Source organism: Tiliqua scincoides, chromosome 9, assembly GCF_035046505.1.
Source record: "Tiliqua scincoides isolate rTilSci1 chromosome 9, rTilSci1.hap2, whole genome shotgun sequence".
Taxonomy (NCBI): Eukaryota; Metazoa; Chordata; class Lepidosauria; order Squamata; family Scincidae; genus Tiliqua; species Tiliqua scincoides.
This window is the reverse complement of record NC_089829.1, coordinates 10,014,866-10,041,519: the sequence shown is the minus strand read 5'-3', so window position 1 is coordinate 10,041,519 and position 26,654 is coordinate 10,014,866. Positions and strand designations below refer to the sequence as shown.

At 47.8% G+C, this 26,654-nt stretch overlaps 1 protein-coding gene across 1 annotated transcript; it reads left to right on the top strand.

Annotated features, from left to right (window-relative positions):
• The first annotated feature begins 134 nt into the window (after positions 1-134).
• CDA (cytidine deaminase) lies at positions 135-21,938 on the top strand. Its single transcript, XM_066637419.1, has 6 exons — positions 135-139; positions 640-821; positions 14,482-14,697; positions 15,077-15,188; positions 18,215-18,272; positions 21,825-21,938. The coding sequence occupies exons 1-6, from the start codon at positions 135-137 to the stop codon at positions 21,936-21,938; spliced, it is 687 nt and encodes a 228-aa protein (XP_066493516.1).
• The last annotated feature ends 4,716 nt before the right edge of the window (positions 21,939-26,654 follow it).

Sequence of the window (26,654 nt, the reverse complement as noted above, 5' to 3'; positions counted from 1 at the left end):
CAGAGCTCAAACCTGGTCACACATCACTGAACCCACACGGGAGAAAACATGTAAGGGGGCTGAAGGTGGTGGAGCTGAGGGGTGGTGCAGGGTGTGATGAGCAGGAGGCAGGTTGAGGGCGGTGATAGAGCAAAATGAAGTAAGTTTATAAGGTACTCATTCTTATTAAGCACTTCACTATTAAATTACGACATGAGTGTTCAAGGTACAAAGTCCAACTGTATCCAAAACACTAAACAGTGCAACAGTTTTGTTCATAAGGGAAATGTTGTTTGTGACTAAAAGGAAGAATGAGGTCCAAATGTGTTTTGTGTTCTGCTGGCTTTAAAAGTTAGAAATACTAGTCGGAGGGGTCTCTGCTGGTCTAATCCAATGGCTTGGATATGCTTGTTCTCTGTTGATCATGTTGTTAGATGCTTTGTGCACAGGCCCAATGAAACAGCTTTGAAACAGGCTTCTTCTCCAAACTTTGAGTTTTTTCTTACCATCAGAGAAACCAACAGGATTTGCATCTCACCACAGAAAACAGAGATCTTGGTGGCACTAAAGTATGCCGGAGACTAACCTAGGTTTTCTGGTCTGACATGCCCCTTAACTCTCCTTGGACTAAATAGAAATACTTTGTCTTACGTCTCCCAGGCCTCTTCTTGTCTGGTTCCTCCTTCCTCCCCTCCGCAACCCACCCACATGCTTGGAGTGTGGAAAGAGCTTCAGTGTGAACTTAACTCTTACCCAAGGGGGACACAATCCCAGAATCATCCACCTTGACTTCCCTGAGCAGAGACTTTTGGCCTGGATCCAGAACAGCCCGTTCCTCCATGGTATGCACAGTGACCTTATACAAGGACACTGAACCCTGCACATTGAAAACAGTCTCTGCTCCCAAATAATAAGAGAAATTAAGGTGAGAGGAACTGGATATTTCTCTGCATATGCTCAGATATCTCACTATTCTGTTTTCTGAGGTTTTCCCTTGCCCATTCTGATGGGACAAATGCCATCTCCATACGAAGCGGAGGGTCCTGAAGGAAAACACAGAGATTTCCATTAAAAGATCACAGCTGGTCAGGATGACTTTCCTGTAATAGCACAGAAGTTTTGGAAATGTCAGCAGGCAGCCTAACTGTACGTACCCAAAATGGCACATGGAATTCAATTTAAGCTAATTTTCAATACATTTTGTGTTCTTGATCTTTCCGTTCTGTCGTGACTGGCATTCAAGCGTGGGAGGAGGGGGCAGCCACCTTCAATACAATGTGGGATTGGGGAGGGGCAGCTTCTAAGAGCCAGTAGGAGTGAGGGGAAGGTACTGGCCTCCCCAGAGCCCTGTGAACCTCTCTGTCCAAGTGGGAGCAGGTTGGGGGCAGCTGGGCACAGCCACTCTGGGAGGTCTGGTGCCACCACATCAGTGTCACCCAGAGAAGGGCAGACCTTGAAAAACCCCCATTGGCACGCCAAGACTGAGTCCCTGTGGTGCTTCAGCCTCTTCCTGCCAGCAGTGGTGCAGATGGTCAGCCAGAGCTCAGCTGGGAGAGGAGACGATGGAAGCACCTGTGATGGATCAACCTTTTATTATTATTTGTTTTTAATAATGCCTATACCACATCCTTATAAATGGCAATATAAATGTTATTGCCAGGTCACGCAAGTACCCAGCTGTATGTGCCAACATATATGGATGCCAGCCTGGTGTGATGAGCCGTTTCACAGAACTTGTCCTACATGCAGAATAGACAACAGGACACTGCCTTTCTAAGCCACAGGCTAAGCTCCTGGGGAACCCTGGTCAAGCCTCTGACTGTCACACCCTGGAAGAAAAATGAAAATTCCACTTGTGTGACCTCCTGTCTATATCGCCCCCACTGAATGGAACCACGTTTGTTTCCCTGTATCACCTCCTGCCTGTATTTGTATCCCCCCCCCCCCATGGACACACACTGAGTGCCATCTCTATGTTCCTCCTGTACTATAATGATGGTGCAGCCCCGGTCCCAGACATTCCCTCAGCATGAGAACATTTCCCTTTCGCTCTCCCCATTATCCCTCCTTGAGCAACATCCCCTGTCCTTCCACAATCTGATTTCCCTTAATCCTGGGCCAAGACCAGGCACATCAATGCTCCTCCTAAAGCCAGCCAGCCACCAAGTCACACAGCTGCACACTAAAACAAGGCTATTCCAGACCACATTCTTCCATCCTGATGACATCCTTAATTAGCTTATATCCGCAGGGTTGCACGTAGCAGCAATTCTCACACCCCAATTCTCTCCTCCACCCTCACCCCCACTGATGCCAAAATAGGTTCAGGTTGTATCCAGTGAGAGGGGCACAGAGCAGGAGGCTTCCAAAGGGTATTTAAACCCCCTTTCCCTTCTGTAAACCTCCAGCAGCGCAGTATGAAAAAAGGGGCAGGGCCTGCTCTCTCCAGAGCAGTGGACTCCTCTGTCCTGGATGGAGCTACTTTCAGTCAGCATTTGTCAATTGCAGAACAAACTATTAAACGCATCAGATCTCAAATCTTTGGAGAGGTGGAGAGAGTTGCAAGTCTCTGGAAGCTGCTTCTGAGATCAGTGCTGCGAGTGGCTTTGAGTCCTGGGAGGTTTGGAGAAAAGGCTCCTGCATCTTTGCATGCAACCCAGCTAACCCACTTGATGCTGTGGAGAACGGATGCGGCCCCCAAGAGAAAGGAACTCTGAGCTCCATGGCGTCTGTTCTCAGATGCTCCACAAAGATGGGAGATCACATCAATCCTTGGAGTCTGGAAAGAGCCGTAAGGGGAGCAGAAATCTTATTTCACATACAACAATGTGCAAATTATGGGTCTGTGGAACTCGCTGCCTGCGGAGGTCAGATTCTGGGTTGACTCAAATGCTGGGTCCCAATTTTCCCTAGAGAAATCCCACATTAAGCTTTCCAACGAGTCACTTTTTCTTTCAACAGCAGAGAATGTTGAGCTGACTAGACCAAAAGCCTGACAATATACGGGCAGCTACTGATATCAGGAATTCAGGGCAGCAGACATTTTATGACTATTCCTGATTCCTATAAGAATAGGCCCTCAGTTTGGCTGTACTTGTAAGAGGCAACTAAACGGGCTCATCGGCCTGGGAAGGCAGCTCATCTGAGAGAAGGAAAACTCTGATCCCAAACCTCCACTGCCTTGTGGCTACATCCAGTTAAGGAAAAGGCTTCAGGAATCAACCTTGAGGCAAAATCAGGAGCCGGAGTCCCTGAGGCAGTTCATGGCTGAGCACAGTCACGTTCTGGCAACTCCTGCGACGCCACTGGAACCAACCGTATTGGCCTCTGCCTTTCCATTGGACCATTTCAGTGACGTGGAGAGGGGGGATTTGCTGCATGGGTAGCAGCCTGTCCTCCATACCTACTTTACCCAGGCTTCGCGCACTGGAGAGGACACTCTGTTCCAGAGCCACCATTCAGAGCGCGATACCATAGTCTTCCGAGACTAAAGGATGCCAACAGCTATAAGGCTGTCTCAATGCATGACACGCATTCCCTCCTTGCCATGCTTGTATTATGACAATCCTGTGAGGTACGTTTGATGGACAGCGCAGTCCTACTGAAAGTCCCACTGTGTTCAATGGGGCTTGCTCCCAGGAACGTGTGTCTAGGATTGCAATCTGTCAGATCTGAGAGATCTGGTGAGTACTTCAGTAGCCTACAGAAGAATATTGGCAACTGGGAATTTGAAGCTGGGTCTCCCCTAGTCCACCACTCAAACCACTACATCACATTGCCTCTCCCCAACATCCAAGATTCAGAGAGATGTGCCTTCCATATATGAGGGTTCTGTTCTTATGTATGGCAGCTTGTAGCAACAGAGCAGCTATCCATCACGTAACCCATTACAGTGTTTCCCAAATGTTTTAGCACCAGGACCCACTTTTTAAAACAACTCTCTTTTAGGACCCACCTAGCTTTGCAAGACTTTAAAAAGGGTGATTTAGAAAGAAATAATATTTATTTATTTATTTATTTGCAAATATTTATTCATATGCAAAAACCTCGATCCATTTCTCATAATAAGGCAGCCTTAATGAATAGCCTCAAGGCTTGAGAGATGGGCAGCCTAAACCTACATTGCCCGACAGCCAGGGCTGCCAAAATGGCTGCTGCTGCATCCAGTGGATGCCAAGCAGCTGCCAGCAGCTCCTCTGGAGAAGGGGACATTTGTCCCCTTCCCCTGGATAACGGAAGAGCCCCCACAATGGGGCTACTTTGCTCTGGCTAAATAGGGGCTCTGGATCTAGTGGAGCAGAGGCTCTGGATCCCCGAGACTCTGGACCTAGTGGAGCCCTGCCATACTCCCCCCCCTCTGCCCCACCTTTCCATCCACCCGCTCCCATCCCAATGCCTCCCCCCACCCAACTTACCACTCTGCCACCCAGCACTCACACAGTATGCCAGGCAGCATCTGACTGGCCGCTGAACGGCACTGACTCAACTCGGGCTCATGCTGACCCAGCACCAGTGCCCGCCTGGTGCCGTGTCACAGACATGCTTTATGGCATATTTGTGATGCTCAGTACTGGCGTTGGGCTGGTGCTGGAAGTGTTGTATCGCCCCCTTAGTTAGTGACCCAGCCTTCACCTACAGCCAATACCTGTCATTGATGGAGTTGGGGGGGCGGGAAAGCACACCAGAAAAAATACACACAAACATTGTTTTCCCTGTATTTACACAAGCTTGCAAACTGCAGGAGCTCAGCTCTTTGCAGGGCAGTTAGCCGCTGTCTGATTTCTGAATCGCCTCAGGGACTTGAGACAATCAGTCATCTGATGCTTCCATCATTGGAGGGCCTGCAGGACCCTCCAGAAATGGGGTCAGACCCACCAAATGGATCCCGATCCACAGTTTGAGAAACTCTGATCTATTGCATTGATTGGGTGTCAGCAGGATGGATTCCTTTGGTAACTCAGGCTCAGGATGTTGCAGCTAAGGATGGGGGAGATGCCTGGCTATAAATGTACACAGCTGTGGTGATGCCAGAAATTACAAAATGCAGAAAGTATAGCAAAAATTCAGGATCAGTCCATCCATACAGCCAACTGAGAGAGTTGCTTCAGGCAGCGAACGGGCAGTGTCTATTTACTTCTTTTCTCATGCCTCTACCACTTCTTCCTCTTACTCCCTGAACTCATTCAAAAAGGAGGGGAAGAATTCAACTGAAGTATGGAGGAGAGGAGAGGAGAGAGAAGAGTGGCGGGCTAGAGTGACTCACTGCTCTAGCCCACCACTCTCCTCCACACTTCCTGTTCTACTCCATTCCTCTCCTCATAAGAACATAAGAACAGCCCCACTGGATCAGGCCATAGGCCCATCTAGTCCAGCTTCCTGTATCTCACAGCGGCCCACCAAATGCCCCAGGGAGCACACCAGATAACAAGAGACCTCATCCTGGTGCTCTCCCCTACATCTGGCATTCTGACTTAACCCATTCCTAAAATCAGGAGGTTGCGCATACACATCATGGCTTGTACCCCATAATGGATTTTTCCTCCAGAAACTCGTCCAATCCCCTTTTAAAGGCGTCTAGGCTAGACGCCAGCACCACATCCTGTGGCAAGGAGTTCCACAGACCGACCACGCGCTGAGTAAAGAAATATTTTCTTTTGTCTGTCCTAACCCGCCCAACACTCAATTTTAGTGGATGTCCCCTGGTTCTGGTATTATGTGAGAGTGTAAAGAGCATCTCCCTATCCACTCTGTCCATCCCCTGCATAATTTTGTATGTCTCAATCATGTCCCCCCTCAAGCGTCTCTTTTCTAGGCTGAAGAGGCCCAAACGCCGTAGCCTTTCCTTATAAGGAAGGTGCCCCAGCCCCGTAATCATCTTAGTCGCTCTCTTTTGCACCTTTTCCATTTCCACTATGTCTTTTTTGAGATGTGGCGACCAGAACTGGACACAATACTCCAGGTGTGGCCTTACCATAGATTTGTAAAACGGCATTATAATACTAACCGTTTTGTTCTCAATACCCTTCCTAATGATCCCAAGCATAGAATTGGCCTTCTTCACTGCCGCCGCACATTGGGTCGACACTTTCATCGACCTGTCCACCACCACCCCAAGATCTCTCTCCTGATCTGTCACAGACAGCTCAGAACCCATCAGCCTATATCTAAAGTTTTGATTTTTTGCCCCAATGTGCATGACTTTACACTTGCTGACATTGAAGCGCATCTGCCATTTTGCTGCCCATTCTGCCAGTCTGGAGAGATCCTTCTGGAGCTCCTCACAATCACTTCTGGTCTTTACCACTCGGAAAAGTTTGGTGTCGTCTGCAAACTTTGCCACTTCACTGCTCAACCCTGTCTCCAGGTCATTTATGAAGAGGTTGAAAAGCACCGGTCCCAGGACAGATCCTTGGGGCACACCGCTTTTCACCTCTCTCCATTGTGAAAATTGCCCATTGACACCCACTCTCTGCTTCCTGGCCTCCAACCAGTTCTCAATCCACGAGAGGACCTGTCCTCTAATTCCCTGACTGTGGAGTTTTTTCAGTAGCCTTTGGTGAGGGACCGTGTCAAACGCCTTCTGAAAGTCCAGATATATAATGTCCACGAGTTCTCCCGCATCCACATGCCTGTTGACCTTTTCAAAGAATTCTATAAGGTTTGTGAGGCAAGACTTACCCTTACAGAAGCCATGCTGATTCTCCCTCAGCAAGGCCTGTTCGTCTATGTGTTTTGAGATCCTATCTTTGATGAGGCATTCCACCATCTTACCCGGTATGGATGTTAGGCTGACCGGCCTATAGTTTCCCGGGTCCCCCCTCTTTCCCTTTTTAAAAATAGGCGTGACATTTGCTATCCTCCAATCTTCTGGCACTGTGGCCGTTTTGAGGGACAAGTTGCATACCTTAGTCAAGAGATCTGCAACTTCATTCTTCAATTCCTTAATAACCCTTGGGTGGATGCCATCAGGGCCCGGTGACTTATTGATCTTTAATTTATCAATGAGGTCTGAAACATCTTCTCTTTTAACCTCTATCTGACTTAACTCCTCGGTTAGGAGGGGCCGTTTGGGCAGCGGTATCTGCCCGAGGTCTTCTGCCGTGAAGACAGATGCAAAGAACTCATTTAATTTCTCTGCCATCTCTAAGTCTCCTTTTATCTCCCCTTTCCCTCCCTCACCATCCAGAGGGCCAACCGCTTCTCTGGCGGGTTTCCTGCTTCTAACATATTTGAAGAAGCTTTTATTATTCCCCTTAATGTTGCTGGCCATGCGTTCCTCATAGTCTCGCTTGGCCTCCCCTATCACCTTCTTACATTTCTTTTGCCACAGTTTATGTTCCTTTTTATTCTCTTCATTAGGGCAAGACTTCCATTTACGGAAGGAAGCTTCCTTGCCCTTCACAGCCTCTCTAACTTGGCTGGTTAGCCATGCGGGCACTCTCCTGGATTTAGTGGAACCCTTCTTTCTTTGCGGTATACACCTCTGCTGGGCCTCTATTACTGTTGTTTTAAGCAGCCTCCATGCACTCTGGAGAGACTGGACTCTTTTTACCCTCCCTTTCAACCTCCTTCTAACCAGCCTCCTCATTTGAGGGAAGTCCGCCCGTCGGAAGTCAAGGGTTTTTGTTAGAGATTTGCCTGGTATTCTTCCCCCAACGTGCACGTCAAAACGGATCGCAGCATGATCACTGTTCCCCAATGGCTCAGTAACGTTTACATCTCTAACCAGGTCCTGCGTACCAGACAAAATTAAATCCAGAGTCACTTGTCCTCTGGTGGGCTCCGTGACTAGCTGATCTAAGCCACAGTCATTTAGCACGTCAAGAAATCCGGTTTCCTTATCGTGACCAGAACACAAATTGACCCAGTCAATATGAGGATAATTGAAGTCCCCCATGATTACAACCCTGTCCCTCCTTGTCACCTCCCTGATCTGTTTCCTGTTTCCTCCTCTTCAAATCAAGGAAGCAGAAGGAGAACCAGTGGTGGTGAGCATAATGCCATGAGAGTGGGTGGCATTTGGGTATTGCCTCAGGTGCCAGGAGAACTTGGGGCTACCCCGTCAAAATGTCAAAACAGACTACCCTCTGCAAAACATCCTGCAGAGTTTTATTGTTGCATTAATGTAAAGTGCTTGTCTTTTTCCCCCGAGGAACAAATTTCATTCCTTCATGCTTTCAGATGAAAACCTGGGAGTATTAATCAGAAGTTAACGGAGGACACAATCCAGAGAGGGAGATGGGCCGGCACAAGTCCCTTGTGAGCATGTTTGCACCTCCTTGTGAACCAAGCAGGCCAGTGCGAAGACACGTGCCAGCCTCCCGGTGCCAGATCCAGCTACAGATCTGGTGAGTTTGCACCGGCCTAAGGAGGCTGGTGAGGGGGGTTGGAGAGGGTGGCAGGAGGGTGGGACAGGGCCGTTTTGGGGCGTGGAGGGCAGGCCAGTGGATGGACCAGGGCTCAGACTGGACTCAGCAACTTAGGCTGGATCCTAACCACCGTCCCTGGCCCAGTCAGCCTTACACAGGGTGCTCAAATTAGCCAAGTAGCTCCACAGATGTGGTTGACTCATGACAGGTGGTGATAAATTTACTCTGAGTTGTGCCACAGCCACCAAGTGGTGAACTCAGCCCCCCCCACTCCCAGGCCAAAGGTCCACAAAGCCGTCCCCCCAAGATGCTGCCCCCCACACGCAAAGCCTCCCCCCACCTCCAAAGCACAACAGAACCTCGTGCGACTGTAGGACCTTCTGAGGCTTCCCCGCAGTCTTAAACCACACTTCCAGAAAACCGGAAGTGCAGTTTCTGACTGCGACAGGAGCCTCATTGAGGTTCCCTGCACAGTCCTAGAGGCGTGCGGACCCAGCGCCCGGGGCATTTGCCCCTTTTGCTCAGCTCTAGGTCCACTGCTGCAGCCACCTCCTATAGTCAGCCTGCCTGTTGCAGCAGAATTGGCCTGCCCACCACTTTGGTGGATCTGAATTGCGATATAGCCACATAACACCAGTGTTTGCGTCATCCGTGTGCAAGTCCTCAGGTCTCAACTATCCCATAGAATTATCTGGCAAGCTCACCTTTTGCCAAGCAATTCAGATTACTTGGCAAACACACTGAGATCTTGCCGACGTTGAGCTGCTTTGCTTCAGTTGAGCGAATTGAGTTCTTTGAAAGCCAAACATAACTGCCCCAAACGCTCTTAGTGAACGCTCAATGAAGACAAGAAGGAGGAAGGCAAAATCAGTTTTTCAGTGGGAGAAAAGCCAGGGGACCAGTCAGATGCAAAACTCTTTCCACTGCAAATGAGAAAATTGGCAGATCTGTAGCGACTTCAAGTCAGGAAAGTCATCCTGTTCCGTTGGCCTGAAAAGCAAAGTCTGCCTCCCATCACAAAAACAACAGCCTCCTCCCCACAATGACACAGACTTGAACAGTTATCAGTCCTCTGCAAAATGCATCCTCTGAAGAAAGGTGGACGCAAGCAGAATTGACAGTGGGCCTCCTTTCTTAGCAGCTCCAGTGCCCCTGTCCTCTCTCCCTGGCGATGCCTCAGCTTGTGTCCTTTGCCCAAATGTCCTTCTACCTGCAGGGTGCATCCCATATCCAAGTCCAAGAAGTAGCTGGCTGAGTGAGTGCTGTCATGGAAGGGATCCAAACCTGGCTGGATAGTGAAGGACACTTTTGTTCACTTGGCCAAATGAAATGACTCTTGATCCAGAAAGGGCTATTGGCATGTGCAGCAAATGCACCCCGAAGCATGTGTCAGCATTTCCATTAATCTGTACAAGTAAATTCTCCAACCATCCCAGTTTCTCAGGGAGAATATTTTCTGGTCTCTCTCTATAGTTATATACGTATGTTACCTCTATTTTCACCTTTTGGGGGATGCCTTTTTAAAATCTGTAGTGTGAGTTGCAAGAGTCATTCTTCAGGGTTCAGATCAGCTCAATTCCCAGCATCTTTAGAAGTTAAGTCTCCGCATGTGCGCGGTTACCTATCAGTTCTAATGCCCATGCATCTAAATGCCTGTACATGATCACTGACCATCATCATCCCCCTTACATTTGCCCAGTGCTTTCTGGGTCTGCAAAGCACTTCACATGCATTATTTTGATGATGTCCTTCCATAACCTGTAAGATAAGTAACAACCCAATCTGAATGGGCCACTGTGTGTTCCAGTTTTCTTGTGTGCTGTACCAAATGCTGAACACCCCCCCCCCCCGGTCTGGCAGCACATGAGCTGCTGCTTCTGTTGCTCCTCCTCCTGCCCCCTGGATTTGAAAAGGAAAAGGGGTACAGAGCAGAAGAAGAAGTGTGGATGAGAGGTGAGTGGTGGGCTAGAGTGTCAGAGACTTTATGTAAGTCAGAGATGCTCAAGGCTCTAGCTGAGCATTCTGCTCCACATTTCCTCCTCCAGTCTGTTCACCTCTTCCTTCCAAAATCCAGGGAGTGGGAGGAGGAAGAATAGTGGAGTTAGGCATGCTAGCAGAGGTGAAAACCCTCACCAATCTGCTTCCTCAGGCAGTCACCTCAGTTGGCCTCACTGACAGGCAAGCCCACATTCTATAAAAGCAAATAGCTGTTCTTAATGCTGCATCCATCTCTGCTTGTCTGCCTTGATGTATTGTTACTGGAACAGAGTCAGGTATCATCAATGGAACCACATGCAGAATAATCACATTTGGAGATACCAAAGTTGTGAATCTGACACTCAGGGCCCAATCCTATCCAACTTTCCAGCGCTGATGCAACCGTGCCAGTGGGGCGTGTGCTGTATCCTGCAATGGGGGGGGTACACTCACGGTGGCCTCCTTAAGGTAAGGGAATATTTGTTCCCTTACCTCAGGGCTGCATCACAGCTGTAGCAGTACTAGAAAGTTGGATAGGATTGAGCCCTAAGGCTGTAATCCTAGCCACACTTTCCTGGAGGTAAGCCCCATTGAATATAATGGGGCTTACTTCTGAGTAGACAGGCATAGGATTGGGCTTTAAGACATGCTACCCATGCTCCACATTTCTATCTTAGCCAGTCACAGACTGCACTGTAGCCACATGTGGGATGAGGGAATCAGTATCTACTTCCCCCCCAAAGGTGCCTCCTGTATGTTGCTCACAATGCTGAATCTGTAAACCAAAAGTTAGCCATGTCCGCCATCTGGTGGTCCAGCCACATTTTCTACTTCTGTTGTTCTTATTGTTTTAAATTAGAGCACAAAGTAGAATGTGACATGGGGCATTTGCGTAAAGGACTCTCTCACACTTCAAGAATCATTGATTCGGTATAGGTGAAGAGGAGATGGACAAAGAGCAAAGGATTTCTGATCAGAGTTTGGTTCAGGGTCCTGGACAAAACTAGACTTTTGGGGACAGTGATCGAAAAGGTCAGAGAAGCAGGTGCAATAAACCACAGGGAACAAGACAGGGACGGGGCTATCAGGGACAGAGACTTACAGGAAAAAAGATAAACTATAGGATGCTAGGACTGCAATCATAGTTTTAGGGTTCCAAAAATATCAACAGGAGGAGGGATGATGAGATCTTAGGAAAACTCCTAAGTCTACACCTTTCTGACCATCACTCTAGCTCACCACCAGGGCCAGCCTCAGTCAGCCGGTTGTTGAGGTGGTACCCACCTTTGCCTCCCCCACTTGCGTCCCCTGGGAGGAGCAGAGGCTGTTGTATCTCCCAGTAAGGGCAGGGACAGCATTTGGAACACTGCCTTAGGTGTTAGGAGGTCTTGGACCAGCCCTGCGCACCACTCCCTCCTCTACACTTCCTCTTTCGTTCTAGTGCCTGCTTCCATGGAGCTGAGAAGCTAAAAGCAGGAGGAGGACGGCCAGTGACTGTGGGTGCTCCTGTGAAGCCACTGCCCAAGGAGACTACTGGTGAGTGTTGCATAATGACAGGGATCTCCGATCCCTTAACGTATCCCTGTCGTTAAGTGATGCCATCATTAAGTGGCCTCATCTGCTTGAAGCACCAAGCCAAGGGGGAACTGGAAACCAGAAGGTTTTTCTTTCTGAGTCATTCTGAGTTCCATAGCGGCTGTTGATGGATGCACACGGCCTCTGCAGGGCTCAGAAAAGCCTTTGGAGACTTTGGGTTGGGGCAGCCAGGATCAATGACGGACCGTGGTATATATGGTCTGTCACTTATCGGAACATTGCTAAGCAATGTCACCTGTACTTCAGTCGACCTCATGGACAAGCTGGCCTTGGTGTAAAAATGAATTAACAACAGACATGATTTTATAACCAGTTGATCGGTGACAACTGACAACTAACCACAAGGACAGGAACTAACCACATACCAAAAGATGAGTCAATGTGTAAATCACATTACATCAGAATGAGCCGGAAGGAGGAGACTTGCTACATTTCCACTTGTCCTAATCCCGGTAGTCCTGTTTGGAAAATACCCTGTTTCTCTGAAGCTGTTATGTGCCAACAACACTCAGGCCAGAATCGGTATCTACAGTCTGCTGTTCTCAAATAACTGTGAAAGTGAGGCCTTAGGCTACAATCCTATCCACACTTTCCTGGGAGTAAGCCCCATTGACTTATATGGGACATACTTCTGAGTAGACACACCCAGGATTTGGCTCTTACTGTGGTTAACTCTGTTCAGATGACTATTCTGTTTACAAATATTTATATACTGCTTGTCCACAAAAGAGTTGCCAAGTGCTTTACATAGCAAAATGAATTCAGACATCCCAAAAGGGCTCACAATCCGAAAAAGAAACACCCAGATAACCTCAAACGGTCACTGAAAAAGATGCTGTACTGAGATTGGAACAGAGATCATTGCTCTTCCCCCCCCCCCCACTCAATGTCAGAAAGCCACCACCTAAAGTGCCTCTTTCAGTTGTTTGTAGACTTTCTGGAAGCAGCATTATGGATTCACTGGGTGAATTCTGGGCATGGTCTTATCCTCATATAACAACATAAGAACAGCCCTACTGGATCAGGCCATAGGCCCATCTAGTCCAGCTTCCTGTATCTCACAGCGGCCCACCAAATGCCCCAGGGAGCACACCAGATAACAAAAGACCTCATCCTGGTGCCCTCCCTTGCATCTGGCATTCTGACATAGCCCATTTCTAAAATCAGGAGGTTGCAGATATACATCATGGCTTGTAACCCGTAATTGATTTTTCCTCCAGAAACTTGTCCAATCCCCTTTTAAAGGTGTCCAGGCCAGATGCCATCACCACATCCTGTGGCAAGGAGTTCCACAGACCAACCACACGCTGAGTAAAGAAATATTTTCTTTTGTCTGTTCTAACAGAGTATGGTCTGACTTGGTATGGAGAAGAGTGGTAGGTCCTGGGGCCACTGCCCTGCAGGTCCCTAGCACTGGTACTGTTACCAGTGCCCTTGCGTTGGTACCTTGTTTCCAGTCTTCAGGGCCAACACATCCATGAGGCTGGTTGAAATGGTCACCTCAGACAACGTATGGGGGGGGCATTTGTCACCTCCTCCCACACCCTGGTTTCAGAAAGGGAGAGGTGAATAGAGCAGAAGAGGAAAGTGGAGGAGAGGAGAAGGGAGGGGTGGGTTAAAGCAGAGAGACTCTCCTCTCCTCTGCACTTCCTTTTCCACTCTGATCCCCTGGTCCTTTCGAATCCAGGGAATGGGAGGAGGAGGAATAGCAAACATGAAGACTGGCATTTGATATGGCAGAGTGTAATGCAAGGGACACACCATTTAAGGTGCCAGGAGGTATTGGGCTGGCCAGCATTGCCAGAACAGCTATTGACCTCTCTCTCTCTCTCTCTCTCTCTCTCTCTCTTTCTCCTACTTTTCCTTCACTTCCTCACATTTCTTTGGCCTGCACAGCACATGACCTGAATTCTAACATTTTATTTTTTGAAAGAGGAAAACAGGAGATTGAGTCTGTACTCTGTGATGCCATGCCTCTGTGTGAAAACAGCGTGAATTGTTGAAACAACTACAGAGGCACTGGGTAGTGGCAGACTAAGGCATGACACAGCATTCAGGTCAGCCCTTACTGGCAACAGACATGCCCCCAGCTACTGTTCAACCTACCACGATTCTGTTCTCTAGCTGACAATGACTTAACTTAGATCTTTGCAGAGCAGAGAAGGACAAAGAGGCTGAGGAGGGAGTGGCAGAGCAGCGGAGGAAACTGACATGCAAGCCGTCTAGCGCTCCTGGCGCAGGGAAATATTGGTGGGTGTTCCCCCCCCCCCCGCCGGGAACAGTTGAAAAGGGAGGTCAGTTCAGGTCTCGCTGCACAACAGCCTGACCAGAGACAGACAGTTCAACCAGCTGAAGAGCAAAGATCAAAAGTCTTCACGTAGAAATTCTTTGGCATAGACCGACAGAGCCTGGTGGGCCCTTGCACAACTGTAGCTATGCACAATCCAGCTCATAGTCTATGGGGTTTTTAACAGGGAAGTCTCCACCCTTCTCAGGTGTGTTGCCACCCATTCAAACGGAAACTGGAAGGGAGTGCGTGTCCCTTCTCCTCTTCCCTTAGTGTACGTCAGTTGCCGAACCCAGCCGGAGACCACCCAAGTTATGGCAATGGCTCACAGCCAACAGCAGCCTGCCGGGGCCAGTTCTGTGGTTGGACCTGAGCAGATTCAGCGCCTTGTGGATGTGTCCAGAGAAGCAAAGAAGTTTGCATACTGCCCCTACAGCAACTACCCAGTCGGAGCTGCACTCCTGACCTGCGATGGGAAGATCTTCTCTGGTAAGTGAGGAAATCCTTTCCACCACTCTCCACCTGGCTTTGTCCAGAGCTTCATCACTCAGTGATATGATCATCACTTCAGATGAGGTGAGGCAAAGAGTTTTACACCTGCCTGGAAATCACCCCTCAGACCTGGGAAACTTGAAGTGAGAGGAGGGTTCTCACTCACATGCTTGCCACAGATGCAGAAACCCATGTTTGCAGCTACTTTTACCCTCAGCAGAAACCCAGCCTGTTGGAGGGGGAGGCTGGGGGAAGACATTGCAGAAGAGAATCGATGGCTGGGAAAGGAGTCCCACCCATCAGTCCTTCCCCTATAAATATTCCTATTCCCCCCTCTTCCCAGCAAGACCTTTCACTAGCTTTGCACTCTCTTCAGGTTGCAACATTGAAAATGCAAGTTACCCACTGGGCATCTGTGCTGAGCGTGCAGCCATCCAGAAGGCCGTGTCGGAGGGGCATAAGCAATTTCGGGCCATGGCCATTAGCTGGTGGGTATGACTTCTATTCCCTTGATAGTACTTGAAGTACAGCAGGGTGCAGACAGGGGCAGCAGCCTCCTTGCCTTTTGTGCTGACAAGTTTACCCAGCCCTCCTGGCATCTGAGGTGTTCCCTCCCCTACCCAGCAGCACTTCCTACTACTACCGAACCTGACTGTACACGGGCTAGGGCCCAATTAAGAGCTTATTCTAAGGCGGTGGTGGCAACTAAAAGGTCATACCTCTCTGCCACCATTGCATCTGCAGAGAACCGTCCAGCTGAGCTCTTTCGTGTGGTTGGTAGCCTTTTTTATCTGCCCCCCCATTGGTGGGGAGGAGCACACGGAGGCTCGCTGTGACGAGTTCGCAAAACACTTTGCAGAGAAGGTCGATCAGATTTGGCATGACTTGGATGCCGCTGTGGGCATATCTAGAGGTGTCCCTGGGGAACCTGTCTATCCTGCTATTTGGGATTCTTTTCAGCTTGTAGAGCCTGAGGATGTGGACAGGATTCTCTGGAGTGTGAGACCTGCTGCTCGCCCGCTCGACCCTTGCCCAGCATGGCTAATTAGGGCTGCCCGGGAAGGGCTGGCCGAGTGGACGGGGAGGGTGGTGAACTCATCTCTGAGGGAGGGGGTGCTCCCGCCAGCCTTGAAGCAGGCGATGGTTCGCCCCCTCCTGAAGAAGCCCTCCCTGGATCCCACTAATTTAAATAACTTTCGGCCAGTCTCGAATATCCCATTTCTGGGCAAGGTGATTGAGCGGGTGGTGGCGTCCCAGCTTCAGAGGGTACTGGAGGAAACGGATTATCTGGACCCATTCCAATCAGGCTTCAAGCTGGGGTTCGGGACGGAGACTGCCTTGGTTGCCTTGGTGGATGACCTCCGCCGGGGAATGGACAGGGGGAGTGCGTCCCTGTTAGTCCTTCTGGACCTCTTGGCGGCATTCGACACCATCGACCATGGTGTCCTTCTGGGTCGGCTTGGGGTCCTGGATCGCTGTCTGGAGGTGGTTGGGGGCTGGATGTGGGCGAACAAGCTGAAATTAAATCCGGATAAGACAGAGGTGCTTTTGGTTCAGAGAGGGATGTCCTCTGACAATCCACCACCTGAGGCAATCATCTCAGCCCAATCCTAACCTGTGTTGGAATACGCAGGCCTGTTGGTAGGCCTGTGCTGTATCCAGTGCAGGGTTGGGGCTGGCTGCTGCTCAGCCTGGGGCAAGGGGAATTAATTTCCCTTACCCCAGGTAATGTGGCAGCAGTCCCAATGGGCGACTTGGATTTGTGCCACCTAAAGAGTTGCACGGATCCAAGCAATCCAACATTTCACGGGGTTGTCTGGAAGTGGGATTAGGATCTAGCCTAAGTGCCGGATCCTGGCAACACCCCCCTCCTGGGCCTATCCTGGCCCTCCCTCTCCCCACCCTGGAACACACCTGTTCCGCCCTCCCTCCCCCCACTCCCCCAGACCACTGTGCAGGCCTGACGTGGCCGGCCTGACTTGACCAGTATGAATTTTTCTGTCACCGGTGGGGTTCTGGAGCAGAGACTGATGTGTGTCTGGTCACCAGCCTCCCCAACTCAAAAGAAAGTGCAAAAGTGCCTTACAGCACATTTGCAACACTCCCAGGTTGGCGCAAGTACAGTAGATATCATGGGTTGGCCAGCCCCATGTGGTCACTGCTTTAGCTGTTTTTCTAAGGGTGTAGGAAGTCATGATTTGGTGGAGAAGGAGTCAGGAAGTGGGGTTTGTTGTTTTCCTCCCATAATCCAAGGATAGTCTATATGGCAATAGAGGAGTGCCCTTGTCACTGATTCCTGGTCCAAACCTCCTGTCCTTAAAATCCAGGGTGACATAATTTACAGCCAATCCCAGACCATAATGATTGTTGTTGTTGTTGTTGTTGTTGTTGTTGTTAATGAAAGTATTGATTACTTTTCAGTTAAATAAGCTCTGAAGGAATCTGAACAACTAATAATTCAAAATACATTTATTATTCATATGTCAATTAAGATGAATTAACATAACTAATGTTGAGCACCCCCAAAAGAATGACTATTAAACAGTCAGGGAGGGTCAGGGTCGGCCTAAGATGTCCCAGCTCATGAGGTGGCATACCAAATGTCACAATGTCACCCTTTTACTAAAAGGCGCACCTGCCACCACTGTTCCACCTCCTCCCGTTTCCAGGATTCAAAGAGAAAAGGAGGATAGTGGAAGAAGAAATGTGGAAGAATCTCTAACAATCACTCTTCTCACCCCCATACTTCCTCTTCCACTTCCACCTCCTCTACTTTGTATCTAGGTAGTGAGGAGGAGAAACAGCAGAAGTGGATGGAAGGAGATGTGCTACTGTCTGAGGCCACCCCTCCAGTGACCTCATAGACAGATTAGCCCTGGGAAGGCCCTCTTGGCTTCTCCTGGACCTTGGAGAGCTGCCTGCCAGTTGAAGTAGACAATATCAGGCTAGATGGGCCAATGCTGTGACCATACAGAAGATCACCCAGTAATGTCATCTATACTGAATTCACTTTTCTCCCTTATGGTATTCAATTGGGGGAAATAGATGAATCAATCACAGCTTCAAATAGTCACATAGAAGAATCCTAATTAGGAGCAGATCCTTTTAATAACATTTCCTCCCAAAGAGGCATCAAAAACCATGGATATTTGATAGATTCCAATCTACATTCCTACTATAGCAAATTGGGGGGGGGGGGCCCCTGTGGTCTTCAATGAAAGCCTGGGTTGAGAGCACATAGTGGTACCTTTCACTAACAGCAAATTGCAAGGCACACAGGGATATGATCCTCGTAGCACCATTGGGAAGGCAGCCACAGAACCTTTCCTCCTGCCCTGACTAATTCAAGGGGGTCTATGAATTGCATAGTCATCATCAAAGGAATCTGGGAAGCGCACAGCACCACAAGTCCTCTTTTGACTTTAATCATGCAGCACATTAGCATATTCTGTAGACAGACTCCTGCACTGTATGGGAGACTCTTGAACTCTGCCTTGTTATTATACCCCAACAGCAACAACAGAGAATCATATGCCACGCCCTGCGGAGCTTGCCGGCAAGTGCTCAGAGAGGTAAACAGCATGTGTTCATTCTTTCTTTCAGCCCTTCTGGATGTACAGGTACTCTTTGTACAGGATGCCAAGGCATCCAGGAAAGCCTATCATGGCTCTCCTGCATGGGGCTCCATGTGGAAAAGCTGCTTTCCTTCCACATCATAGTAAACATTGCAAGTTTGGAAGGGGGGGACACAGTAGACCGATCCTCCCCTCTGCCCCCTCCTATTTGCATTGAGTTCCGCTATATCTGGGAATCTGGGTCCAGGACATTGGACGGCTCTTGCTGCTGGGCCTCGCAGAAGGTGGGGCAACACTACATTGCTCTGCGGGGAAGGTGGTTCCAGGTTCTGGGGACAAATAAGGGGGAGGCCTTTGCTGATTGTAGCCTTTCCAGAAGTATTGGATTGTTGGAAACAAGAGGCTGAGCTTGGTAGACCCAATTTCAGTCTCATCCCGTAGGACTAGTTTTTTAGGTTTTTAAGCGTAGCACAGGAGTTGTTAAAGTTTAACCAACTTTCAGCACTTCCCAAATGGTTACAGTTTAACAGATGTCCTTCATTTGGAACTAAGCTACATATTCTATATAAGAAGAATCTTGCTGAGACGGGTCAAAGACCCATCTAGACAAGTGTCCTGCTTCCTGTAGCCATCCACCAGATGCCTCTGGGAAGCCGACAAATAGGAGTTGAAGGCAAATAACCCTCTCCTGCTATTACTTCCCTGTAACTGGTATTCAGAGGCATGCTGGCTCTGAATTGGGAGGTCACCATTGGTGGACCTGTCCTCTGTGAATCTGTGGCAATGAATTCCACCAATTAGTTGGTGAATTAATTATCCCCCCCAAGCAGTTTAATTTGTTGATGCCTGATTCTATATTGTGAGAGGAGAAAAATTTCTCTCTGCCCATTCTCCGTAATTATGCATCATTTAATAAGTCTCAGTCGTGTCCTCCCTCAATCACTTTATGTTCCAAACGAAAAAGTCTCAAAAGCTGTAGCCTTTCTTCAAAAAAAAAGGTGCTCCAGTCTTCTGAACATTTTAGCAGGCTTCTTCTGCATTTTTTTCCCCAACTCTACAATATCCTTCCTGAAGTTTGGTGACCAGAACCGGTCACACTATTCCAAAGGTGGTTGCACCATAGATTTGTATAGGGGCATGATACTATAAGCAGTCTCCTTCTCTATCCCTTTCCTGATGACTCCTAGCATGGAACTTGCAATCTTCACAGCTGTCTCACACACATACCAGTTTTCATTGAGCTCCACCACAGTCACAAGATCTCCTTCTTGGCTTGTCACTGAGAGAACAAAAGAAGAGCCCTGCTGGATCAGGCCAAAGGCCCATCTAGTCCAGCTTCCTGTATCTCACAGTGGCCCACCAAATGCCCCAGGGAGGACACAAGACAATAAGAGACCTGTATTCTTGGTGCCCTCCCTTGCATATGGCATTCTGACAAAGCCCATTTCTAAAATCAGGAGGTTGCCCTACACATCATAGCTTGTAACCCATGATAGACTTTTCCTCCAGAAATTTGTCCAATCCCCTTTTCAAGGCATTTAGGCCAGATGCCATTACCACATCCTGCGGCAAGGAGTTCCGCAGACTAACTACACGCTGAATAAAGAAATATTTTCTTTTGTCTGTCTCAACTCTCCCAACACTCATTTTTAGTAGGTGTCCCCTGGTTCTGGTGTTGTGTGAGAGGGAAAAGAGCATCTCTCTATCCACTCTATCCTTCCCGTGAGCTCAGACGCCATCAGTGTATATATGAAGTTCAGACATTTTGCCCTAATGTGCATCCCTTTACACTTATTGATACTGAACCACATTTTCCATTTGAATGGATGCCCGTCACTCAGTTTGGAGAGGTTCTTCTGAGCCCTTCACAATCTCTTTTGACTTTTACCAACCTAAAAGAGTTGGGTGTCATCTGCAAACATGGGCACCTTGCTGGTTACCCCTAAGACCAATCAGGGCCAGTATGAGACCTCTTGGCATACCAAATGTTGCCCCCCTTTAGCCAGTGTTGCACCAGCCTCTGCTCCTTCCACTCTCCAATGTTCTAACTCAGCACTCTTCATGTTTCCTCTTCCCCTCTGCCCCCCAGGCGGGTTTCCTGCTTTTGATATATTTAAAGAAGCGTTTACTGTTTGCATGGACATTTTTAGCTCATATTCTTTCTTCACAGCCCTTACCGTCAGCTGATGTTTGCAAGAGTTTCTTTTCCTTGTCTTCCTCAATTGGCCAAGACTTGGAAGCCTTCTTGCTTTTGATAGCTTTCTTGGCTCCACCAGTGAGTCATTCCAAACTCCCGAGTGGGCCTTTCCTACTTAGTGGAAGACATTCTAACTGTGCTTCTGTTATTGTGGTTTTAAATCACCCTCATGTGCTCTGGAGAGATTTAACTCTCCTGATTTTCCTTTCAGCTTCCTTTTTACTAGTTCTCTCATTTGAAATCAAATAGTGTTAGACTTCCTTGGAAGCTGGTCAATTAAATATACAGGCATCCCCCCATAGGGCTTGTGTTCCAGTCCCCATCCCTGGGGATACAGAAACCATAGATATGGGGGAACCCTATATAAAGCACTGTACAAAATATTCCCCCCCCCCTCCCCGCAGCCATTACCTTTGTTTTTCTGTACTTTCTTTTATTTTCTTGCTTAACACAGGAATGTGACATGCAGGCAGGGAGCCTGCGAGCTAGAGGGAGGAGACTTTCCTGAAGGTTAACAGGAAACAGGGCAGTTCTTGCTTCCAGTTAACGTTCTGGCTATGTCCCAGAGTGAACTGGGCAGCACTATGATTGCTGTTTCCTATTAGCTCAACAACACCTACATCTCACACTCGGTCCTGAGCCTCACAATGCATTAAGTTCAGGGGTATCTCTCTTTTGGTTAGCCCCAAGACCTACTATTCTAAGGTGCAATCTGTTCGAAGGTACAATCCTATACACAGTTATTCACTGAGTTCAATTGGACTTACTCCCAGGTAAATAGGATTGCAGCCTTAGCACCCAATCCTATCCAACATTCCAGCACCAATACAGCCTCAGTGCAACCCTAAGGTAATGGGACACACTTTCCCTTACCTTGATGAGGACTCAGTGACTGCCACCACTATCACCACCACAGGATGTAGCACATGTCCTGTTGGTACGGCTGCATCAATGCTGGAGAGTTGGATAGGATTGGGCCCTTAGAGTATCAAGGAAGTTTCTCTCTCATGGCCTACATGTAAATGTAACCATCTTCTACATGTAGTTTAGTTGAAGTCTAATTAGTTTGAGTAGTTAGTCATTCCTTAGTCAGTGCAAGTCTTTCTCTTCTGAGCTTTATGGAATCTCACTCTGTCCTGGATGGTAGGGACAGAACACAAGGAGTGGGTACATCATCTTCTTTCTCCCCCTGCAAATGTCCTAGAGACTGGCTGCCCACTGATGGAAACAGAACAGTAGAGTACACTGGACTCTGATCTGATCAAACAAGACTCTCCTCACATTCTCACATCTGAGATTCTGTGTATGATTTTAAGACCATTTTCTCAGAGCATTTTTGACTCTTTTTCTAGTTCGGCAAACACTGGGACCTCTATTTGACCAAGGCAGATGGGACGTACATACTGAAGACGTTGGAGGAGCTGCTGCCCCACTCCTTTGGACAAGAAGATCTGAGGGAGTCCTGAAGAGGATGAGAGGACAGGAAGCCACCATCCAGAGCCTGTCCTTCTGGCATCAGGGATTTATTTCAAGTGTAATTATTTCAGAAATCTTTATTTCAAATTCAGTGATTGTGTTCAAATACGATTCATTTAGAATATCTTCCAGTTCACCATAGGATCTATCCTGGAAGCAATTCCACCAGTACTGATATAAATGGCAATGGTGGGAATCCATCAGCTGCCTAGGAACCAGCTTGCAAAAACTTTCCCTTAACCAACCCCCCAGAATGGAGGTTACACATTCCCACATTTGCATTGCCAACATGCCACCTTAGTCCTGACAAGGGCACCTGCCTCCATTCACCCACCTCCTACTCTTCCTCCTACACTCCTTCCACTTCCTGGATTCTAAAAGGAAGAGGGGAGTGGTAGAGGAAGTGTAAAGAGAAACACTCTACCCACCACTCTCCTCCCCACTTTCTCTTCTGCTCTGTTTCCATCTTTCATTTTTAATTCAGGGGAAGGGGGAGAAGAAGCAAAAGTCACCGGGAGATCTTGGGCTAGCCCTGTTTCCAGTGTGTAAAAAGTGGTGGAGCATTTCTAAAGCTGGATTTAATCACTGTGCTAAGCATGTATAGGACCCTAGAACTTGCTAAGGGCCCAATCCTATGGGCTTTCAGCACCTGCCCTGAGCTCCAGCGCCAGTGCTAGGTGTCATAAATGTGATGTACGGCACACTTACAGCACCAGGGAAGAAGGGAGCGCCAGCGCTGAGCCAGCACCAGTCAGTGCCACACCTCAGCGCTGCATGGCTGGCTGGCTGGCCTCTTCCTGCACCATCTAGCCGTATTTTGGGGGCAGGACGTGGGTGGGAAGTGGGCAGAACGGGGCCAAGGGGGGGAGGATCCAGCCTCCTTCTCTTTCTTGCTTTGCCTTCCCACCCAGCAGCAGCAACCTCCTTTGCTTGCACACAATGAGAATACCAGAGCAGCCAGCCTCGCTCACTCTGCCTGCTTGCACAGTGTGTGTCTTCCCTGTGTGTGGCTGTTGCTAGCAGCTCCACCTCTGCCTTCTTTCCCCCATGTCCTCTCTGGTTTTCCCTACTGGCCACATGGCTACTAGGAGCAACCAGCTTCAGCTCAGCTCTTCCTTGGGCCCACAGCCAAAGGTTGGGGTTTTGCTGTTGCACCTGCAGTCAGACAGAAGTGTGCAAATGAGGCCGTGGGGCTATTGCTGACTTGTCAGTCTTCAGGAGGTGGGCGGGTCGTGTCTGGGCTAGCGAAAGAAACACAACAGGATAGTGCTGGCGAGAGGACTGGGAATGGGTGGAGAAGAGAGGAACTTAAGGTAATCAAGAAAAGTGAGCATGCTTTTGTTGTTTCTCTGGCTTATGTGAGAAACACTTGTGTCAAAAGGAAGCCCACAAAGCCCAGAGACATTCTCACCCCCATTGTCTCGGCGGAAAAGAAGCTTAGCTGTTGAGGCAGCTGGCCTGGCTTCTCTTTCTACTTCTCCCCGCCCTCATCAAAGTTCTTGGAATTTGACAATCCAGCCAATTAGAAAGTTTCGAATCTGCAGGTATTGGGTTAGCCAGGCCTTTTGTCTCCCACTGCTCTTCCCCCCCCCCATCCATATTTTGTGGCTAAACAGGCCAACACAGGTTTATGAATACATTCATTTTCAGTGGCTTAACTCTGTGGATTAGGGCAATAGTGCCAAACACATCCGCTCTGTCTAGAACAGTGTTTCTCAAACTGTGGGACAGGACCCACTTGGTGGATCATGAGCCAATTTCAGGTGGGTCCTCATTCATTTCAGTATTTTATTTTTAATATAATAGACTTGATGCTACCATGGTATGTGACTGCATTGGGGGAAATGTTACAGACCTGTACTTTTAACAAGCTATTATGTATATTCTTTTAATAATGATAGTCAATGGGACTTGCTCCTGGGTAAGTGTGGATAGGATTGCAGCCTAGGATTGTGAAAAATTTTCCTGCTTGATGATGTCACTTGCAGTCAAGATATCACTTCCTGTGGGTCCCAACCGATTCTCATTCTAAAAAGTGGGTCCTGGTGTGAGACTGGGAGTAAATGTGTGAGAACCACTGCTCTAGAATATTTGTATTTACTTCAGTGAGGCTGCTCCAGAGCAAGTCAGTCAAATGAGTTTGACACTACTGCACTAGCCCGGGAGACGCAAAAGAAATTTTGCGTCAGAGGTTGGTGGATCTTGAAATGAGATCTGCAAGAGCCACTTTCTGCATATGTTTTTCTTGGGGATCAAGCTCTTATGCTTTCTCCTGCCAGATATTTTTATAATATCGTTATTCCAAAATTCAGGATTGCTTTTACTAAAGCCAGGTGTAATGCACTCTTATCAGCAGTTCTTTTGGGACGTTATGCAAGGCCTCCTTATTTAGAGAGACTGTGCCCCTGCCATTATAATGTGGTGGAGACAACTGCCCACATTATTCTGCAATGTCCAAATTATGATGATTTGAGATCTAAATTTATTTCCCCGATTTTTGGCGCTGTAACGGGGATGCAGGTGGAGGAGCAGCTTGCTTTTCTGCTATCTGATGTAAATTCTGATATATCGCTCAGGGTGGCCCATTTCTGCCATGCTGCACAGTTGATAAGAAAGAAAATTGAGAGTATAAATCGATGATTTTACGTATATATGTGTAAAGGGATGTTGGTTTTAATTTTGTGTATTTTGTTGTGCTGTTTTGTGAGTAGCTGGTCGGATGACCGTTAATAAAGTATCTATCTATCACTACTGTACTAGAGCCCATGGCAGAGGCAAGATGGTCTGTTAATTCTTCCTAACTTTTTCTCTAATCCCCAGTCATTTGTTTGATAACATTTTAATATAAAATTCTCATTACGCCATCATTGATTTTGCATTTGTTATTTTTCTACATTGAGTATCCAGAGCTGGTATAGTGGAGAGGCTATGCACAAATCAGGACGGGTTCGAATGTTGCCTCTGTCATGAACTCACTCCATGACTCCAGGCAAGTCTCTTCCTTGCAGCCTCAGTCTTCGTCATCTGCAGTATGGGGATAATAATAGTTCCTTATTTTAAACAGTTGTTGCATAGACATCAAGACAATATACAAGAAGGACTTCCAAATTTACCAATTTTACCCAACTTTGTCTGTTCCTTTACTATAATAAGAACATTAGAACAGAAGAAGATCCCTGCTGGATCAGGCCAAAGGCCCATCTAATCCAGCTTCCTCCCAGCTTCCTCCTTCCTTCCTATTATGAGATACATAATGCAGCATGTATCTCACAGTAGACCACCAGATGCCTCAGGGAGCACACAAGACAGTTGCATCCTGGTGCCACCCCCTTCTATCTGGCATTCAGAGACAGCCCACATCTAAAATCAGGAGGTTGCACATACCCATCATAGCTTGTAACCTGTTACAAGATGAACTTTTCCTCCAGAAATTTGTCCAATCCCCTTTTAAAGGCACCTAGGCAAGACAACATCACATCCTGTGGCAAGGAGTTCCACAGACTAATGACATGCTGAGAATGAGTTGTGGATTTGAAGATTAGATTGTAAGGAATAGAGAACAATAGAGAACATAATCTGAAATTACAATTTGAAGTGAAATATTTATAATGAGAAGATAAGAAGGGCTGTTGGAGGGATAACGTATATATGGGTGGAAATTTAGATTATTAAGGTATAAAAACTGTAGGCAATTAGAATATTTGACTTTGCCTGTGCTACACTATTAGAGGTTTTTCTGTATCATTTATGTATTTTTCAATGTCGTTTGTTTCTATTTTCATTTTCTTGTGTTTTCTTTTTCTTTTATTATAATAGATTTTAAAAAAACTAATGACACGCTAGGTAAAGAAATATTTTCTTTTGTGTCTTGACTCTCACACCATTCAATGTAAGCAGGTGTCCCCTGGTTCTGATGTTGTGTGAGAGGAAAAATAACATCCCTGTATCCACTCTTTTCCATCCCCTGCATAATTTTGTATGTCTCAATCATGTCCCCCCTCAGGCACCTCTTTTCTAGACTGAAGAGCCCCAAACGCTGTAGCCTTTCCTTGTAAGGGAGGTGCCCCTGCAATGCCCAGTAATCATATTGGTCACTCTCTTCTGCACCTTTTCTAGTTCCACTTTATCCATTTTGAGGTGTGGCGATCAGACCTGGATGCAGTAATCCTGATGTGACCTCACCATCAATTATTTGAACATTTAATACAAGGACTTGTGTGGATTAACTGGGTTCTTGACTGGGCGGTTAAAAGGAGCCATGTGTGCCACCCTGAGTGCCCTGGTGGAGGAGAAACGAGGGTCAGGAACATGTAGTGGTTCTGGTGTTGGACTTAGGCCTCCTAGGTGACCGTGGACCAGTCACTCTCAGCCTAGCCTACCTCACAGGGTTGTGGTGAGACACAAAGAGAACAAACTATATACACTGCTCTGAGCTCCTTGAAGGCAGTATAAAAATGTGACAGACAGGTTGGTGGGTTGGTTGATGAAGGAAGGAAGGAAGGAGGCAGGTAGATAGTCTCCAGACATCAGATGGACAGACAGACAGATGAAGGAGGCAGACTGATGGGTTAGTTGATTGATGAAGGAGACAGACAGACAAATTGTCTCCTTCCTCCATCACAGACAGACAGACAGTCCCTTCCTTCACCAGAAACACAGATAGGCTGGTTGATTAATTGACTGATTGAGAAAGGAAGGATGTAGAT

Coding starts and splice junctions, on each gene's coding strand:
- CDA (XM_066637419.1), top strand. Junction 822..14,481: donor GAACAGCCCGTTCCTCCATG/GTATGCACAGTG, acceptor CTCTTCCCTTAG/TGTACGTCAGTTGCCGAACC. Junction 15,189..18,214: donor CGGGCCATGGCCATTAGCTG/GTGGGTATGACT, acceptor ATACCCCAACAG/CAACAACAGAGAATCATATG.